This window comes from Cardiocondyla obscurior, linkage group LG04, assembly GCF_019399895.1.
Source record: "Cardiocondyla obscurior isolate alpha-2009 linkage group LG04, Cobs3.1, whole genome shotgun sequence".
In the NCBI taxonomy this organism is placed as follows: Eukaryota; Metazoa; Arthropoda; class Insecta; order Hymenoptera; family Formicidae; genus Cardiocondyla; species Cardiocondyla obscurior.
This window is the reverse complement of record NC_091867.1, coordinates 902,850-924,565: the sequence shown is the minus strand read 5'-3', so window position 1 is coordinate 924,565 and position 21,716 is coordinate 902,850. Positions and strand designations below refer to the sequence as shown.

General features: G+C 37.6%; 2 protein-coding genes across 3 annotated transcripts; one reads left to right on the top strand and one right to left on the bottom strand.

The window, feature by feature from the left end:
- Positions 1–193: 193 nt before the first annotated feature.
- LOC139102150 (uncharacterized) lies at positions 194–2,582 on the top strand. The gene is made up of 3 exons (XM_070655864.1): positions 194–425; positions 542–1,230; positions 1,322–2,582. The coding sequence occupies exons 1-3, from the start codon at positions 392–394 to the stop codon at positions 1,562–1,564; spliced, it is 966 nt and encodes a 321-aa protein (XP_070511965.1). The 5' UTR covers positions 194–391; the 3' UTR covers positions 1,565–2,582.
- Positions 2,443–21,222, bottom strand: Fim (plastin-2 Fim). 2 transcript variants are annotated; one of them, XM_070655845.1, is made up of 4 exons: positions 20,732–21,222; positions 6,719–7,149; positions 5,213–6,440; positions 2,443–4,597 (listed from the first exon to the last, which is right to left on the bottom strand). In XM_070655845.1, exons 1-4 carry the CDS (start codon positions 20,780–20,782, stop codon positions 4,400–4,402), a joined length of 1,908 nt encoding a protein of 635 aa, XP_070511946.1. In that variant the 5' UTR covers positions 20,783–21,222; the 3' UTR covers positions 2,443–4,399. The 2 variants fall into 2 exon arrangements, with proteins under 2 accessions (XP_070511946.1, XP_070511945.1); XM_070655844.1 differs by lacking the exon at positions 20,732–21,222 and adding an exon at positions 8,403–8,559.
- Between the last annotated feature and the right edge of the window lie 494 nt (positions 21,223–21,716).

The following is a 21,716-nucleotide window of genomic DNA, read 5'->3' as shown; positions in this document are numbered from 1 at the left end:
TTGAGGTTTAAGTATTATTTATGCAATTGTTAATGCATTTTTGAATAACAATAAAGAAATAATCGAGAGATATCGGTGCCGAGAAAGGCTGTCGCTGCTCAACTGATTGCACGTAAAAAAAAAAAAAATCAATATTGAACAGACAGATTACGTGTGTAACATAGAAAATCTTTGTTTCAGGAAATATGTAATTGTGGAAAATTTGTAGAGGTCAAAGCGTGTGCGTCACTTTCTCAAGAAGTCATCTAACAATTAGCTCTGATACGTCGAGTAAATTAGAATAAATTACCTAATAAAAACGATCTTAACAACGTAAAAGCGGTATATAAGCTAACGCAAGAAGAGTTTCAAGATCAAGAAAATTGTCAAACCGTAGTTTGTGCACGATAAAATGATTGCCGCAACGTTTATACCATTCTTTTTAGGTGAGCTTTACCTGTAAGATATATCATTCAAAGTTACGTTTCTTTCATATTTGATTTTTTTAATAACGATCCAACACTGAGACTTATGTAAAAATGTTAATTTTTTTTTCTATTAGCTGCGCAGCTTCCCACCGAGTACAAGCAATATGAAGTACATGGACCCGAATACATTTTCGCCGTTAATATTAATTTGACGAGAATACCGCAGTGTCCCTATGACGTTTTGATGTGTGGTGAGCCATCCGGTATTCATGCTACTCATCACTTACACTGTATTTCGAAGGAGAAAAATACTCTGACTTGCAGACTGAGATACGTTGATGGTGCTACTTTTGGTACGGCCAACGAAAAGGAAGATCTGCAAGATGCTATGGACACAAGAGCGAAGATCACCGACGCACCCTTTGACCTGATCTTTAACGAAGACGGCATCGAAAGTATCGTCATGAGCAAAATGACTCGGCCCTACGACATTAATCTTTTAAAGGTAATAATCGAGTTGTTGCACGTCGGCGACGATTTCGATGACATCGAGGATGGCACATTCGACAGTACAGCCACGTCCACTATAGGCAGATGTAACGTTACTTTCCACGTGTTCCATCGTTCCACGACTGAAAATGCGAAGACAGAGCTCCCTTATCGCTTCCGACTGAAGGCAATACCACCGAAATTACATCTGACGCCCAATGAAAATCTCGTTATCTACAAAGTAACGCATCTCAATCACTGCGACTACTACGCAGAGCACTACTTTCGCAAATACGGCGACACGGTGGTCTCCGAGTACGTGGAAGCGGAATTGGTAAGTTGCCGATTAATTATTTAATAATATTGTAAATAGTCCGTTGATTATCTTAATTGAAAATTACTTTTAATTTATATAATTTTTTTAGGAAAATATGGTTAGTCAGATGGAACTCAGTGAAACGAGTTTCAGTTCGTCTACGTTAAGGAAGGGAATATCGATTACGAGCAATAAAATATATAACATAATTGAAAATACAAAAATAACTTTGAAAGATGTACAATCTGCCTCGAGTGAACTGCCTGCGATCGTTAAACCAGCCAAGACAGGGCTAATTGCCAATGATGATATAATAAGTCTTTCTAGTACTAATTATATTAATATCGATTAAAGATGTAATAGTTATACATGAACGAAATAATCTAAAATATACATATATCTAGCTATAAAATTTGTATAGAGAAACATAGAATAAATAATTTTAGTAAAATTTAATATATAAAAATAATATATAACGTATACGCAAGCATAATATATGGAAAAAGTTATTTAGACCAAACATGCTTCTATAATTACTGTTTTAAATTTACGCATTATTGTATTAACATTTATAATCTAAAATAAAATTGTATAGTAAATTTATTTTATTTAAATTACGTATACATTAAATTATATTTAATTAGAACGATGGACGCATTTTTACGTACACACACAAAACGGAATGTGCATGTATTGTGTGTATGCGCGGGTATATGCTAAATATGAAATGTATATGTATACAATGATCGTCGTTACTTGAGAGTTATTCAATGATTGCGACATTTAATGCTAATTAGTCGAATTGCAAATGGCCCTTGAGAAATTTTATATTTTGTGATCGCATCTATTAATACGAATATTATTTAAATCTGCGTCACATTGAATTTTATTTTTTGGCTTTAGTCCTATTTTGGACCAATTTTTTCCACATGTCATATATATTATAACCATATGTGTACGTGTGTGTGTTCACATGCATTTACTTTGTTTCCTCTTAGAATAATAATGCAATTTCGATATTAATGAATATTAATAATATTAAGATTTTAATATTCATTAAAAAATAAGTTTGAAGACGTAATAGAAATATATTTATCGTAAATCGTGATATAATATGCATTGCACTTAATTTATCGTAGATAATTTTTCACATCTACTAATTACGTTTAACGTTCTTTTGGACAACTGATCCATCGTATTTTAAGTTAATGACTACATAATCGCAGTAAATGCATGAAGCATACTAAATTTTTTTAATATTCCTTGCAGTGATTTTTAAAATTTAATACACAAAAATTAATTACATGCAATATAATAGACTGTCTCAAAATATTTATATAAATAAAAAAAAATAAAAAAAAAATAAAAAACCTGTAATTACTTCAGTTTATCGTTTGCAATTAATTCTTCGCTTAATTATAAATTGATTTATATTTTCTAAAAAAATTCGCCAATCTATATATACGTATATACAGTACGTGTATGAAACACCGTTGCAAAAATACGCAAAGTATTCGCAAAGTCGAGATAAATTATTACGTTCTTTTTAACTTTTCCACTTACAGATAGAAATTGCGGATATTGTGTGAGTATCCATCTTTCGATTCATAAGTACGTACGTTTCAATTCTTTATATGATTTCGGTATAATGGCACGATTACAATTAATTTTGTGCGTCAATTTAACACAATTATTATTCATTCGCCTGTTTACAAAGTACACGATCAATCGTAGACATTTTTTAAATATGTCAAATATGTTAATGGCGTGGAAACTATTGTCGCGTTAATGAGAGAGAGCTGATTTCATGAATGAACTATCAAAAGGCCTCTTTCTTCCTACTTCAGGAATTAATTATTGTTTAGAACCGGATAAAATGTATAAAAAGTTATTGACATTCGCGTAATACACATGTAAGGAAATATAAGGAATGTAGTTTGTACAGTCATTGTAAGTTATGCTGGATACAAAAACATTTAGCAAAAAAGCTTTAGACCATTATGATCCTCTAATAAACACCGTGACTCACTGAGAGCGTGTAAAATAAGTGTTTAAATAAATCACAAATTTTTTACATCTAAATTATCAAATACGTATGTGTATAAATTGAAATGTTAATTAAACGGCGTGCGAGAAATAAATCGTATTTGAAGTAAACACGCTAGATCACAAGAATTAGGCGTAAAACCGTCAATCACAGAACGACATCGTCTTCTCAAACGAGTCATCTTTCAAATTTCAAAGAAAAGACGTCGTTCGATCTTCCGATAGAAAAGTAGTTATTCGAATCTTGGATCGGACATTCGCTAATTGCAACGTATCGTACAATTTTCAATCAATAAATCGACAAGCACAATCAATCTCGCTATTATTCTATAACTACTATACTATAACAGTATGTATACGTCGTGTTAAGTATATATTTATATGACTATACTCTGTAATTTGAGTGTTAATTTCTTGGCAAATCAAAAGCAAATCTTTTTGCCTACGAAGAAACACTCTCTGTGTATATTATAATTACAATTTTCTAAATGCAATAATCAATCTTGCTAGCAGAAATTAAATTTCTTTTTCCAAAGGAATGTTAAAATTAATTCCGGCATACCCACTATATTCAAAATATATTTAAGTATGCACTTTGAATACTTTTCTATGTTCTCCTAGCGTGTTTTCTATTTGTTTATTTCACTTGATATAAAATCGATTTATACAAATCTGGCGTGATTAAGTAGTTGTGAAAACGAGTGATATGCTTACATAAGTAATGGAGAAGGAGAATTCCACTTTACATAGTAAGACACGATTATCAGTCGCATTTATTACAAAAATGTTCAGAATAAATAATTTTGAAACGAGTCACTGTTATTCGTGACAATATATCTTTGCTTGTTTTAAACATGATAGCACTTTCTCGCTGACAAAGATAAAAAAAAGACAGAGTTGAAATTATACATAACTCGTCGGGATTTCAAAGGAGTTCTCCTTCTCGTCATATGAATTCTTAGCGGTAGTCTTTAATCCTTAATATTCTCTTCAAAAACAAATAAACTTAATATATGTATATACAAATATTACGCTTATGGAAGAAGCGTGTAGCGGCGTATTTCGATCAAAAGTTCTTGTGTACAAAAGATAAACGGCACGTGTGTAGATAAAACAATGCGAAGACGAAATGATGCCGATATTATTGACCGTTATTAATGTTGTTCTGTTGATTTTTTACCGAGTCCATATTCGGGATGTAGTCCATTGCCATCAGACAAGCGAATACAGTCATCAACATCCTCGGCTTCACTTGGGTGATGTCTTCTGGCAGTGCATAGATACGTGCACCGCACTTTCGCGCCAACGATATTGCGTACTTTGCATTATCCAAGCGATCCTGTGCAACGAAAAAGAGCAGGAGTCATCGATTAGTCGCGCGAACAACGGAATGCTAAAACGAATCGATCCATTTAAATTAGGATGTTCCACATTTTCGTGTAAGCGGTTGCTTTTCACTTAAGAATTTCCACAAGCGATATATGTATAAAGAAAGTTTTTAGAAACTTGTTAATCATTTAATTACAAATATGGGTTGACACCACCTGCGGGTATACAGATAAATATTTAATGACTAAAGGAAAGAGAAATAATTTGCGGGTATAAACGATTTGAATATATTGAATAATTGATAAGAACAAGTGCGTCAGATATTTAGTATAGTTTAGCTTATTCACTATTATAGAAAAGTTTTAAAAAAAAATTTTTAACAACATTAAAATTTGATTTGCATTTTAACCAAACTGTTATTTTACAATGTTTAATTAATTTGTATTATCAAATAAGATTTCAGAGTTCGATGATATGTGAATAACGTGAGCATATAAGCCTGACGTAAGTATGGCGCGATCGATCATTCATAAAAATAGTTATTGCAATATAAATCGAATTAACTCCGACATTCACTGAGAATATACGAGCTTTAAAAACAATAAGAAATAAGGGAAAATCTTACATTATCATTTTCGCCTTCCTTAACAAGATCGTAGTTAACCGAGCCAGGCTTGATGGCGTCAATGAGATCAAGGACAACTTTGCCATCCGATAGTGCTTGATCCTGGAATGTCTTGAGAACACTGGTCTTTCCAGCCGCTTGAAGTTTCGAGTTTACCCAATGAATAATTTCTTTATCCACCAGGGTACTTCCCTGGGTACCTGCCAGAGATGTTAAAATCGACAACGTGTATGACCTCATCAATTGCCATATCAGGGCCAACGTCAAAGTCGCATTCCCTTCATTGATATCTTGTCCGGCAATTCCCACAAGCGAGTAGTTCATTTGCTTTCCTAGCTCAACGGCATAGTTGCAATTCTCTAGCTTCTCCATAAATTTTCGAAGTTTTGTAAACTTTTTGTGTACTTTATTCCAATTAACAGTGCCCGGCTTAATAATATCGTACAATTGAAAGATCACCAAACCATCGGTAAGATCTGAGTATAGCCAGTTGACATATGGTGTTACGCCCATCGAGTTCATCCAATTTCTGTAAGTTTTTTCTTCCCGTGTTTCCTCTACAGATTCTAATGCATCTAAACCTTCGATATGCCTCACCGGCTTGACTAATCCAGGATAATTATTAAACATATTGGCGACAAAGGCCAAGTTGAGCTTGTAAATACCGTTCACGACGTCGCTAGGCGTCACAAAGCTGCGACATCCCAGTTTGGCGGCTTGTTGAAGCATGATCTCCGCTCTAGACATGTGATTCGGCTCCATCAAAGCTTCCAAGGTAACGTTAGCTGTGTTGGGTGCAATCTGTTTTATGAGATATGTGTAAATCTCAGAGTCTGTGATATCGGACTGGAAATTGTTGCACCGTCTAGCTATACCAGCATTCTCTAAGTGATGGTTTACCCATCTGAGAAGAATAGATTCCGGGGATAGCTTCAACAGATCTTCGATTCGTTCTTGATTCTGTAGAAGAGCGGTTAAACCAGGACAATTTTCAAGAGTAATCTGGTTAAACAGACCAATTCGAATAATTTGCCAGAGCAAACCCAGCACTAAATGTGGCGAACCTTTAATCAGATCATGGGCGTCAATGTTAATAATATTGCAGCCTATAGCTTGGGCCGAGGTCAGTGCAAGCGTTAAGTTCTCGTGTTTTTTGTACAGCGTCAAATTTTTCTTGTTGATCGCACGTTCGTCGATAGTATCCGGACAAGAGTGATTGATTATTTTACTGAAAAACAAATGCAATAAATTAATTAACTTAAAAGTTACGTATCAAAGGAGATAAACTAAAATTAAACAGATTAATAAAACTCGGACGTTATTATATATGTAGAAATAAATAAAAGCTTATGGATGCTTTTTAAATAGCTATATCTTACATTAAAAAATAAAATTACTAATTAACATTTAATAAATATAGTATAGGTACATATGTGTTTTAATAGCATTAACGTCATAAGTAATAATCAAAAAGGATATTATGGAAATGCATAAAAATGTTTATACCAGAGCAATATTCCGTCTTTAAATTTGTCGTAAAGTGATTTTCCCTCGGAATCGATGGGCAGCAGGTGCTTTAAGTCGGGATCGTGCGACAGATTGGTATTTATCCAATCGCTGAACGCCAGTTGTTCCTCGAGCCTGACGGAGTGCGTGGTTCCTTCGCTAGACGCCTCGGAAATTCCACCCAGAGTCTCAAGGTTCTCTTTCTTTGACACGACTTGTTTAAACGTAGAACCTAGTTCGTTGGCCTTGAGTTCTTTGCAGAGCTTCTCGAACTCCTCGAAGGAAAGCCGGCCTTTGTGTTTCAGCCGCTGCTTATCATCGTATTCCTCGATCATCTGACGCACCTTGTAACCCGGCATTTTGAACCCGCAAACGTCTAAAGCGTTCCGTAATTCGGTAACGTTGATAAAGCCATCGCCATTCGCATCAATCTGTCCAAGGAAAAAAAATTTTGTTAGCCATTTATCGAAAAATCGATAATATATATTATAACACGCATATTTTCGAAACCGTGAAAAACAATTTATTCTTCTCTTATAGGTGAGAAATTTTTTTCAACCTTGATATCGAATGATTTATAAACGAGATAAGAATTTTTCTTTTATCTTCGTTTAATATCAATTTTTCATTTGGCTACTGAGTAGGAAGATAATATCAGATAAATTAAACTTGGCACACCATGTCTGATAACATTGTACAACATAGCAGTAGCTTTTCTATAAAACCAGATTTTCACAAAAAAAAAAAAAAACATTTATCTATAAAAACAGAATAATTGCATACATGTTGAGGATATAATAAAATACATTTTAACGATTAATACTCATAAAAAAAATTAATAAATTTCGCAAAGCCTCGCGATAACGTATAATTATACTAAAGTGATTGAGATTTTACTGTATTTAAAGTTTTTAACGTGATAAATATAGAAAACGTTGTAAATTTGTTCACTTATTTCGGTTCTTTCGTGGGAAGTCGAAAGAGAAAGAAATAAAAGTAGTATAATTCATGTTGACTTATGAATTACATCCAAAGTAACTTGATACACATTTATTATTTTATAATTTGTGTTATTAAAATTAATTTAAATTGAGATTATACTATAAAAGTAATGAATGATGGAAAATGGACGGTTGCAAGATATCATTTTAATTAGGTTCTACACGATTATACGTTTACCGTTAAAATCACATCAGAAACGGGTTGTGCAAGAAATGCATGTACGATTCTCGCAAAATCGCAAGGGTTAGCGCTAAAGAAATTCAGGCCATGAAAATTTCCGCTAGAAGATCCGCAAGTATATCTATGCATCGTGGACGTCGGAATTTTTTTTCCCCAAGAACAATGGGCATACGGTAACGACATGAACGGTCGCGTAAGTGGTGTAATTTCTTTAAAAAATGCACTCGCTAACGGAGTTAATCGACAATATTTTTCTTAAAAAACTTCCACTTAAAAAATATCATCGAGAACATGCTATCAGTTAATTAGAATTTTGTGAAATATGTCTAAAACGCGATGTCGTTTTTGTTTCTTTTTTTTAAAGAAAATTTATGTTGCACGAGAAAAGTTTTAAAATAATCAAATTCTTTCCAGCAACGTCCGCTGCCACATGAAATTTATTGAAGGCGCGTTAGAATGTTCGTTCAAGAAACCTAACAAACCAAAGGTTGAGTGCACTCACGAACTCAAATAGTTGTTGAAAATCCTTAAAGTATTCCTGCACAGAGTCCCATCTCTCTATGTCGGAGATTTCCATATCGAGAAAAGAGAAGCTTCTCCTAGACTCAACTATCACGACACGCTAGGACGTACTGAAGCTCGATCGACGGTTTATCAATCTTTATCGATCATGCAATCAAGTGGGAGTAAAATTAAAAAAATCAAATAAAATTTCCCCAGAAGCATCAATCGGTTGCGATAACAATAAAATTAAAAAATGTTATCGCGATCTTATCGGAATGTCTAAATCAATTAGAAACAAAATATATCCGAGAACTTGGGAAAACTTTCGCAACGTTCTTTTAACGGTACGTGCTCTCAAGGCAAAAGTCCACAATTTTCTTTAAGTATTTGTTAATTTGCCAGTGCATAATTACAAGCGCATAGTACTCGCTGATAATACAATTAAATAATTGATCTTTATTTCGAGTCTCTATTAAATATTTTTGTGAAATGACTAAAAATGTGCGATAACAATTTTAACGATAGTTTGTGACAAAATGCAAATAGAATACGTTATCTATATTTTATGTACGCTTATCAAAGTACGTTTCAGCTACACGTGTGCATTAATATTTAATAGATAATACCTGCAGAATTTTTAATATTCTTTTATATTTATATTAAGACACGGCCTATATCTGTAATGAAAATTGAATAAAAGGATAAGAAGCGTGATACGTTCCCCTTTACGTCGATATGTAGTGGATCACGTTTTTCATTTTCTCATAAATCGTCTTTCACTTCGTCGTGGGAGCATGCGAAATGTGGAACGCGGGAAAGGTTGCTTCTTTTAAGTTTTTCCGTATGCATAACGGACGTGCCGTCAGTCGTGAGCGAGAGACTCGATGAAGAAGGTGATGAAAAAGAGAGTAAGAGTCCGCTAACCGCACGTTTCCCCCGCGAAAACATATGTGCTTACCGTCATCGTGTTGTTTTCCCGACGAATTATGATCGCCGTGCAATTTGCGGACGCATCGCCGGGAGACCGATGCGCATCTCGCGCTTATCATCGCGGTGGAATTTATAAAAGGACCAGCGAACGAAAATCGGTTGAGCGCAAACGCGCGCTGTTCCGTTTCGAAGAAAAATCCTCTTTTTAACCATTTTATCAAGTGCGTGTAAAACCGCAGAGATAATGAAATAAAAAAAAAAAAATGATTTATCATCGCATACATATCATATCGAGTGAATCTAGAACAATTTACCGCAAATGAACACTTAAACGTAAACGAGCATATTTTCCTTGAGAAATTATTTAATCAAGGAAATCTAATCGTTAATAAATTTATCATTATCATTAATAAGTATAAATATATGTATATATATTTTGTAATAACGTTTCTTTCGCTTTTTCCGTCAGTTCACGGGTATGCTTTCAAGCAAACATGTGTACAACGTATAGTTTCAAGCAGCTGGCACATATGTATAAGATGTATACACCACATTAAAGTGCACACACCTGCCATCGTTGGAGTACCAGGTTGAAGAAGTTTGGCCCACGTTCGTATAACAACGTTATCTCGCGACGCGTACGATAATTTTGCCTCTCCTTCTCAATGAATCGATACGCGTTACAACAGCTCTAGTGGTGTTGCAAATAAATTTTTTATCTTAATGCATAGGTAAAAATCAAAACAAAGTATTAAAGACATTTGATAATGTATAACAAAAAAAAAAAGAAATAAAATAAAATAAACTAAATAAAAACTGATTTATGATAAATGAGTCTCTTCAGCACCCTTGCTCATCATATTCTCTTATCGAGAACGTAAAAATAACTCCGCGTATCATTCACAGAAATATGTATACGACATTCTGTATCAATGCAAAAAATTTTTTTTTACCTCGCCCGATGACTGCCGAACAGCTGGTTGAATTTAAACAGATTTTTCTTATAACATTTAATTGAAAATCCAGTACTTGATTCAGAGCGCTCTTCCGGAATATAATTATCTGAATAAAGCTCGTGGGAGGAAAAAAAGAGACAAAAAAAAAAAAAAATTGCACGCTCTATTATTTGAAACGACAGATTACAAGACACCCTGTAGAACCAAGAACATACTCCTCCGGGGTCAGACTCCTCTTTCTATCTTTTTCCCTCTTATATCCTGAGAACTGGTTTCCGTTCAGCATCGCATTACACCCTGTCCCCATCCCGCATTCATCCGCGGAAATCACGATTAAATTACCACGCAAAGAGAAAAGAGGAATCAGCAGGCAGGCGCGATGCGTTAATAGACAATCACGAGATTAGGACGAGTGCCCACGTTTATTATACCAACACCCGGGGAAAACGAGTTATAATATTGGCCTTAATGTGCCGTAATAACAATAGCGCATAATCCTCGGGCGGATTATTCGGATGACCGTTACCATCCTGCTCACGAGAACGCGACGAAGACGGGAAATTTAATAAGGGCACGGGAGAAAAAAAATTCAAACGGTTACGACTTTGTAAAATCACGATTAAATCTACGAATTCGCGCACGTTTCTTGGACGCACATGTTTAAAAATGAGCCATACGACCGTGACGAGTAAATGCAATTCTGCGAACGTCTCGCAATCGGATATTCGATTTTCTTGCTTCCAAGGTAATCCTACCGGTACGTCATCGCGAGATTCCTCCTACGTGTGCACATTGAATTCGAGATGCGGATTATTACACCGTGTAAAAATAATAACAGATTATAATCGATAAGCAGCAGGATTGCAAAATACATTTAAATAAATTTGCACCTGCTTTCCTCGTCCCCTCACAAAAAATAAATGTGACACAATCAAACGTAATTATCAACAGATTACTCGCAATGCTTTTTTTAATTAACAATTGCCCTAAAACTTCAAATTTTAATAATTATTTCGCACAATGAAATTTTTCTTAACGATATCTGACATTGAGAGGCAAGAGATTATTCTGCTATGACTTCATGACATTGGCCTTGATCGCAATACTTTTTCGATACCATCATCGCTGTCGCAATTTCAAAAGGCTACCCACGCTTGTCGCCCCCGTTGTAAATTAACATATGCATACAGTTGCCGAAAAAATTGAACACCGATTTGAGATACCAAATAAAAAAAAAAAAAAGCATCTTTAAAAAGCCACGCAACGTAAGTACGATTCGATATATTCCTTGTTTTACGTATCCTAGGAATAATTAAAAGGTAAACAAATCGGTGAGGAAATTATGTCGCGATAGATCGTCCTCTTTTAGAGGCTTTGTAATTTCCAGCCGTGCACGCTATTAAGATACGTCAGATCCGCGAGTAATGCCACGCTGGGTGAATAAATTACACGGTGCTGGAAGCTCCAGCCGGTTGATGGGCGCCACTAGGGAGTAGTAAAAAGTTCATACAAGGCGCTTCAATGTTAGCTCAAGTGGTGATAATTGAACGGCTCGAAGGCTCGAAAGATGCGCTCTCGTAACTTTCGATGACCCCACGAACGTATTTGCATACGAGATATTTCAAAAGCGATCTCGCACCGCCAAAATTAAAACGCGTTCGTCCTAATTTATACAACGCTACCGTTCATTATCTTTACATATCCTTTCAATATTTTTTTTAATTAAAAAAAATTAATATTTGACTAATTATGTGCAAATTTCTATTTTTAAAAAAGTTGAACCTTTACACGTAGTATACTCTCGTGGCGAAATCTTTGAAACGGAAACCAGATATACTACAGGATGCAGCGATATCGTGAGTCAACCACTACGCTGACACAACCGTAGTGAATAACTTTTTAGGAGCAAGGGTCATCGGAGGTGTCATTGCGATCAGGGAAACTTTTGATGTCAATGAGTACACACGCTCGTTATATGTATACACCCTGTTATTATCGCTGTTGCAAGTTTCACGCAAGTCGATAAGTATCAGTCGCGATAGTCCGATTTTATAGAATAGAAAGAAAGTCATATCTTGCTCTGGCGTTTGTTATATTATGCCGCTCGATTCGCGACACGGTTTGACTCAATTGCATTGCGATTTGCATGTGCAAAAGCGAGACCTGATACGATGTCGGGGTTAACGACGAGCGCACATTGTGCGAATGGCCTACTCGCACGTCATGACGAATAAATTGACCCACGTGCGCCGGGATGTTTACTAACTCTGCGTCTAAGATTTCTCACCCCGGCGCGTAATTAGATCGCGGGAGTAATAAAGATACAAGAAATGTACCTAAGCGTAAAAGTATCTCGTCAATATAGCGACAAGTAAAATTCGATAAATATTTAAATTGCGGCAAAATAAAAGAAATCGTCGCTCAATGTAATTTTTATAAAAATATAATTCAGAGAATTTATGCCGTTACGTTATTTCTTTCATGAATCACGATATCATTGATGAATTATTCTTTTTTTTTTTTTTCTTTTACGCAACACCGTTTCTTAAAATCGATGATCGACGTAGGCCGATGGCCACGGTAAGTTTTTTTTCGATGATTCAAAATCGCGTACGTGCGAGTGTCACTAATTTCCTCACTTGCAGAAGATTGCGAATCATTACGGAAATACGTGTACATCGCGCGACATAATTTGTGAACAATGATTCACGAACCTTGAACGGAGGTCTTGACCAACAATTTTCTTTATTGTGTATTATTCATCCGTATTTAAAAGCGAACAGCAGCCCGATGCAAAGTATTTTACATTTAATTATCTGATGTTTAATCATGCATGTTTACGTGTTTAATCATCAAACACTCAATCAAAAAAAAAAAACAGAATAAAATATGTCATTGTTTCGTCGAAACAATATTATACAATTTCTTTAATTTAACCTCGTTCGATCTGTGCCCTTGATGCTTTACATTCGTTAAAAATACGTTCCAAGAACAGCTCATCTTCAACAAGAGAAGAAAAAAAAAAAAACCCGAGAAGAAACGAAGTAAAGATGACTTTTGAATAATTTCCTTTTCGTCTTTACAAAATCAAAAAGCGTATCAAAACGGTTATTGCGCATAACGTTGATGCATTACGTATTGTGTAATAGAGAAAACGGACGTCTGCAAAGTTAGACGTCTCTTATTTTGCGAAATTCGGAAAAAAAAAATTAGATCCGGTAGCCCCTTGACGAGGCTTATCGCGAAACGTCCTAATACTTTATCACGAAATAAGAAATCAACTTCACAGGCGTAGAAAACGTGAACAAAAAAAAAAAAAAAAGTTGGACGAGCAACTCCAAACGTGAATCTAGGACAAAGCTAAGGTACTCGCGTTACGAAAGTCGCGGAAGTGAAATCGGCACGATCGCCTAATGAGTCATTGATTCTAAATGTAATAAGCCGGTGACGTCAAATCAAACATTCGCGAGTTCCGACTGTATGACTCATGTCACTCGCCTATTCTCAAACCGGATCGATAGCTCGGCGTTTTTTCCATAATCGCGAGCTCCTCCCGACGTTATCAATCTCGACTTCCCGAACGGTCATGAGCGACCCGGCGCCGTGATTAATCATCGACGACTGCATAAAATATTTTATTCGTATCAGCCGTGTTTTCTCGACGAATTTATATTCCACGCGCGATATCGCTTCGCCGTTTCTGCGCTCAAATAATAATTTTGCTCCTTTATCACGAGTAATTTAATATTTTGTATACCGTTAGACAGTTTCCTTGCTGCGTGCGTAATCTCTACGGAAAGAAAAAGATCGAGCTGGTGAAACGTTACTCGCGGTATTCGAAGGACTCATGTTCGCGGTTAAACCGCGACTATTGCCATCGACGGCGTACTGATAATTGTTGCCGAGAAAATGACATAACGACCGACGATAACGTGCAGAACGATGGACGAGCGGATGCGTATAAATAAGATTTCAGGCCGCGGTAAGGAAAGTACCCCGTGTATTAAGTTAAATCTAATCTTTTTAACTGCCAGCGAACGAGGAATTACGCGGCCTTATTCTATCCCCAGGATTTTCCAATGTCGTCTAGCACCGCGGGATTAATGAAAAGTCAAGCCGCGCCGATGAGAGCAATTAGCATACCGGCGCGTGTGTTTCGCATGATTAAATTAACGGTATTGTACGGAACAGCGAATGCGCAGTTAGAAAAGTAACGTGAGAACTTAATTATTTTCTATCCCTTTGTTTCTCATCTGCAGATACGCGCGCTCGGTACCATGTATATTTATAATTCGCAGCATTGTCTCGCGACAAACGGGCCCGTAATGCAGCTTTACATTTAAAGGATGGGACGCAATGAACTACGCGATACTTGGACAGGAAAAAAGACCGTTTTCCTTTCAATGCGTGCTCGGTTCATCTCTTTGTTCGCTGACGTGAAAAGAAGGACTGAATTTCAATCGTGATAGGCGGTACAAAAAAGAAAAAAAAAAATTAATAATAATAAAATAAAATAAGCAAACAAAACGGGACTGGCGCACGATTGACGGATTAAAATGTTTAAAACACAACGATGCTCGACGATGTCACGCTGCGGGATCGCTAACTCGAGCGAACTTATTAGCCACTATGACCTAAGTCCCGCAAGAAGATATATCCGTTGCCTGACTCATCAATTCGTGATACCTCATTTACCCTTAAGGGGTAATCACCCTGATATCCCGGTTCCCATTAGTGTCACGAGAAGACAACTATTTACGATTACGCGATTAGGTGATCTCCCGTCAATTTTTTTTTTTTTTTTTTGCAGCACAGACCAGTAAATTTAATCGTATCGCTTGCGCATTCAAATATAAATTATAATACTATGTTTACAAATTGCAGCAGAAACAATTGTCGTGCAAGATTTATCTAAGTTCAGCTTTATGAGATTGGTTCCCGCAAAGATTCCGCGCTCAACTGAAAACGGCTCGTTTCATCGCGTTTCGTCTTATCTGGAGTACGGAACTTCGCCGCGTCGCTGAGAAAGGATTAATTATAATTACATGGCGTAATTAAGGAGCTAAGCGTGAGAACCGAACCGACGAAGGAAGAAACGCGCGTATGCACACTCGGCGATATAAACATACGTACGTATATCGCCCGGGTATTCTTACGTGAGAATCGAGACGCGGCTTTGTCCGAAGCTGAGAAGGGAATCGGCTACATTTTTCACATTTTTATACCTCCTTCGAGAACGCGATTAGTAAATTGCACTGCGAATAAATCGGTACGTTTCTTGTTTCACTTACACCTTACGGGGAAAGCGCAATTTCACGTTAGTTTATACGATCATCAAGTACCGACTGCTACTTATTGTTGGGCGGCTTTTGCCATTTAAAGGGCTCGAGCACGCCGATGACGTAGGCGACGTCCGCCGACAAGGATCGCGGACAGAATTCAGAGATTAATTTTCGCGGACTGGCAAGAAGGGGCCCGAGCGATAAGTTTTCCCGTCATAACGACCGCATTCATGGAGTTCTCGTTAGCCGCATCTTCAGACGGAATTTCTCGCGGATTACATTTCCATGGAGCCCAGCCGCGAACAAAGAAAACATTATACATTTACATATGCGTGACTAAATGGAAAACAACCGTGGTGAATTACACGAGGAGTATTAAATGCAGATAAAAAAAAAAAAAAATACATGTAATATCGAAATAAAGATTTGTTAGACGTTAAAAAGAAAAGACATTACAAAGATAATCATTTCTTTTTTTACCTTTTCATTTTACGTTACTTTTATCTGGATTTTCTATTTTTAGTTTATATTATTTTTAAAATTGCCAATTATTGAGAGCAGCTGGGCGAGAAAATTATATGCAACACGGACATTGCGCGACCTAGGCATAGTTGCGTAACAATCTCACTTTTAAACAGTCGATCGCGGTCCATTTACTATTCTAGAGACATGCAATTGCATAACAATCGTACGCGTACTGTTACGTATTAGCGATGTGGTTGAGCAACAATCGAGGTAAAAGGCATTGTCAGCTGTAAATGATAAGAGAGGCAGCCTTTACGGCAGCCGCGCCTGTTTACACGAGTCGTAAAAATTTGAAGAATGTTTTAAAAGAAGGTCGTATGTACAATACGTACGCAGATATTACGAGATAATTGTTACATTATTTGTTTTGTATTAAGTATTATAATCGATTGCAGGCGAATTAATTGCTTATCTCGAATCGTATTATCAAAATCGGAATCAAAGTCAGAAGATATGCCGGAATGAAATCTCGATATCGAAGAGCCATCGGTGCAGAAGTTACGTCACAACAACTTGCTAATTCATTTTTATAGATACATAACGTTTATCACGACGTTATAATGATAACGTTATTAAATTAAATAAAATGTTATTTGTAAATTGTTACAATTACTTTTAATATCCGCGTACCTTACGAAATCGTTAATTAAAAAAAAAAATTATGCAACATTTCGAATACAATACTATTAAAATTTCTATTAAATAATGCATTTAATACTTGAAAATATTTTTAAACTAAATACTTTCCCACGCCAGTCTTGTACATTATTCTAATTAACGTTACCTTTAATTCGCGGCGCGGAAAATTATTATTTTTTTTTTTTTTTCACGCAAATGTCATGCACATTATTCTGCATTAATTTCATGCTCGCAAAGCTATGAAATAGATTATAGCTCGACTACTTGGTCTAACGATATCTTTAAGAATCGACGCGTGAAATGTGTGTTAACTGCAGGCATTTTTTAAATGTAACTGCTATGTAATTATTAATTAAGAAAAGCTATTTTTTTTTTTTAATTATTTCTCCGTTTCTCATCGTCGTATATTAGATCAATAATAATAGGTGTTGAAAAATGACGAAAATGTAGAAAAATATCGAAATTAATTAATAACCTAATCTGATATACGTAAAGCCTCTAAGTTTAATAAGCGAGGAACGATTAAACGCCGGTAATATTTTTACTTTACATTGTAATCGCGCGCATATTGAATGAACCAGATCCCACTTTATTCTCTGAGGTCAGTCTCCCGCCGGTTTTATGAAAGACCAACGGTGCGGCTTCTGGATAAGAAAAGAACGGCACGTGCCAACGCGACGACATGGCGCGCTTCGGGTGGTCGACCGAGCACGTGCTCCAGAATTTATTCCAAAGTAATCTTTCTGCATGCACGCGCAGCTCATTACAGATCCAGGGTATGTACGAAACAAACTCAATACCGTACAATGCATATAACGCAACCCTTACATTCTTTATACATTACGCAAATGTTTCAATGCGTTAGGAATAAACAAAAAGAAAAAAAAAAAAAATAAAATAAGGAAAGGAAACAAATTTAATTTTATTCCGTTGGCCGTTATTCGGAAGCTAAAAAAAATCCGCTGATTTTGCGCATACTGCCACGTCGATTAAACCCTACGATACGAAAAAAATTCAGCCGGGCACATTAAATCTGAAATTCCAGAATCAAGTGACACGTAGGAAATACGAACGAAGCGCGAGTGCTTGATTTTAATTTATTATTCGAAACAATTGTTCGACAGTAAGCCTTGGCATATTTGTGACAAATACAATTTGAGGAAGGAGGACTGCGGAATAAAGATAAAATAAAATAAAAAATATATATAAACACAGAACGATTAGAGCCTCGAATTTCCGACTGTAAGGTAAAAATATTCCGTCAGTTTTAAAGGGTAATAATAATAATAAAAGTGTTATTAAAATCTAATAAAAATCTAGGCGTGACGAGTAACGCGTATGAGGTACAATAAAAGGAATAGTTATGAGCCATTTGGCCTTATCGAAGAGTGCTTATCGCGCAAAAAGGAGCTATCTGGGGCTACCCCGAGAAGGTTGCATATTTTATCGGGACTTTAAAGTGCCCGATGATTCAGCGCGGCACCAGGGGTGGCCCTTGGAGCTCTTACTCATCGTTCGCAGTTTCGCAACGCAGGATGTAAAAAGGGGTTGCGTCTCTCGCAACACCGGTAACGCGATCAATAAGATAATTGAAGACTTTCTCAATGATATGACTGGCGGAAGGGAGTAATTGCACTATCTCGCTCATGCCAGCGTAAATCCATTGTTTACGAGAGACACCCTTCATGTTACGCTTTCGAAATTTTATTACTTAATCGTACAAAGAAGAAAATAAAAAAAAATTAATAACGGATAACTGTAAATTCTAATTAATGATTTTATAAAATTCCGTAAAGAAATTGTCGCGCGCGCAGAAAAATAATCTTGAAGTAAAGAAAAAAAAATAAGAAGAAAAAGAAAATAAAATATTTAATATTTAATTATTTTTCGATATTATATCAAACTGTAGAGGATTATATCGAAAGTCAGGTCGCCTTTTAAACGTTCGGAATCGCGGAGGCGACAGAAAAACGATCTCGGAAACGAGCTGCTGGCGCATTCACACCCGATCGACCAACCGTGAAAGGCTTGTCGCGGAGAGCAAAGTGCAATCGCGCGGCAACGAGTGCTGATTGCACTTCCAAAAGCCGGAGGCAAACAGGCCTGTGGCTTATCTAATTTGCCAACACGCGAAATGAAGTGTAATCGAGTCAATATATCGCGGGATTCACGTGGCGGTCGGTAGGACGTCGCACGTGCAAATAATTTTTCCTGCGATTGAGAAACGCGGCTTTTATACTCGTTCTTTTTTTTTTACTTATTAATTAATTTTTTTAATTTAATAACGCCGACCGATCTCGATTTCTGGCAAAGTAACTTAGTATTAAATTTTAATTAATTTACGAAATAAATACATCCTAAATAAAATAAAATGCCTGTATTATTATTTTTTTTATTATTTTTTTTTTAGACTATCAATAATTATTTAATAATTTTATTTAATAATTTTCACACGTGTATTCGTCGTGTTATTAAATATTGCACAGTCTTGTTATTTTACAACATCGATAAAGTAACATCGCTGTCCCGCGATTATCAATACCACGTTCTGCACTTGCAATCGTTAGCGGCGCGCAAGAAATAATATTATTGAATAAGCAAGTGGCGCGTGGGCCGTTATCAATGTTTGAAAATATTTCATCTGCACTCTGTATTTAGCTCAACTGCCTCGGGTCCGGAGAACCGTGGGCGAGAGAAGTGGTACATCGATCAAACCCGCTTTACAAATCGCTGCGCCGGGCTGCGCGGACCTAAGCGAATTAAATAACGTATCTACCCGCAAATCGAACCGGCGATTAAAAATTTCATTTCGATCATTCAATGCTGAATGATATCGCAAAGGCAAAAATAAAAATTTAAACCTATCACCTTACATATGTAAGTAGCCCGTGCATGTAAAAGTTTTTTTTCTTTTTCTTTTACCATTTAGTTAACATTATTAAATAATTAAGTCGGGAGCGTCACGGTGAAAACGTTCGCGACGACGAGCCGACGTTAAACTCGGTGTCGGCAAATATAATAAGTGCGAGGTAAACACGGGGGTGAAAACGATGGTAACGAGCCGAGATAAATAACGCGCTTAATCCGCAGCTCGCGTGCACGTGCCCGGCTCCGAAACGAGAAGTGACCGGGTCACCGGTGTTCCTGGCGATCGCGATCACGCGGCCGACCGGTTCGGGACGCTTAATATTAACTTCCTATTGAACGGTTCTCGCATACCGCGATAATCGGAACGAACGGAGGGCGTTACCTGTTTCTCTTGTTTTTTTTCTTTTTTTTTTCCCTCCGACCTTGCGGCAAAAACGGTCGGAGTCGGGGAAATATTTCCTCGGAACCTACGGATATTCAGAACGTCGAGAGATATCGATATTTCGCGGAAGCACGCGATACGCTTTACTTATTACTAATATCCGTGACAAAAGATTGAAGATCTCGCGGTAGTTTTATACGTTTTCAAGACCAAGTCTGGGGTACTTTGATAAAAATATCGAGATATTGTAAAATGCGTGAGAGAGTCAGGTGGCTCGGGTGTATCGCGGTAATACGAATATAGGTGCTCCGGGAATGTCGAATTATTTTTTTGCACGCTTGTCGGAGTTACGAGATGACGGTAACACCCTCTCAATTTTCATTTCGTTCCGTTCGGAGGGAACCGTGCACGATTGAGAGTTCGAATGATTATTAAATGGCGTTAAGCGAGCGAGGAGGAGGCTGCATGGGTTCAAGCCCTTGGGCAATGTTTCAAGCGCAGCCCTGATACTGTGGGAGGTATACTGCGCAGGGAGGTGCAGTGACAGGGCGGCGACACCCGGCGCGGCGCGGCGCGGCGGGACGTCGGCCTCGCGGCTCGGACACGAGGGTGGGCTTTCCACGATGATAAACCGGCGATCGATAAGACACCGCGCGCGACAGCCGGCCGTCTCGGCGGAGAACGCGATGGGTCCCGGCCCGGGGCCGAAATTCCGGCGGAAGCGCAAAGTATCGATGACACTCACCGTTTGAAATTGCTCCAGCAGCTCCTGCCGGTCGTCGATCGAGGTGGCCATGTTGCCCGAATATGTAATCCTTCCGCCTTGCCTTTCTCTCTGCCGCGGCAGCCGGTCCCTCTCTTTCTCTCTCACGCCCTTCGGTAGACTCCCTCTCGCACTCTCTCCGTCCTTCTCGGCCCGGTGATTCGCGTCTCACGGTGCACGTCGCGATACGGCGCGATGTTGCGGCGCGTAACGTGCGATGGAACACGGCGTGGACGGGATTCTCTTCTCGCTCGGCGTGCTTCGCGCGAGTCGACGGACGGTGCTCGGATGCGGGATCGACGACTCGCGGCGCGCGATCAGCTTCGGTGAGAGAATATAATGCGTGCAGTCACCTTACTGGAGTCAGGCACACGACACATCCGTTGCACTTGGAGTCACGGCCACGACTGTGCGCGCGAACGCCGAGCGACGCCGCCAGTGACCAAAGATCGCGCTAGTCGACCGAACGTAGCCGAGAACGCGCGAAACGCGATCCCCGCTGCATGGCTGCATACGGGACGTGTGTGTGTGTGTGTGTGTGTGTGTGTGTGGGTGTGTAGGCGGAACGCTCAATTCCATTTAATAAATACATTCACAGATCGTTAATACAATTATTATTTGTAGGATGTTTAGCTTACCGCACTGTATTCGGTCGCCGTGGCGCGAACAAGAACCGAACTGAACTCGTTTAATCTGAACTTGTCTCAGTTGTCTTGCTTCTTCTAGTAAAAATAAAAGTATAACGGCGAAAAGAACAAGACAAGGGCATGAAAGAAACGGTGCCGGACACTAAAAGTAAACTCAATCTTATAAAACACGAAACAGTATCAAGAATCTAATCGGATATTAAACTTAAAAGTATAAAATACTATCGAGAATTAGATAACGGCTTCTTTGACGTCAAGTGATTTATTCATAGATACATCTACGATAATATATGCAACAAGTAAATCGCTTTCTTATCGAA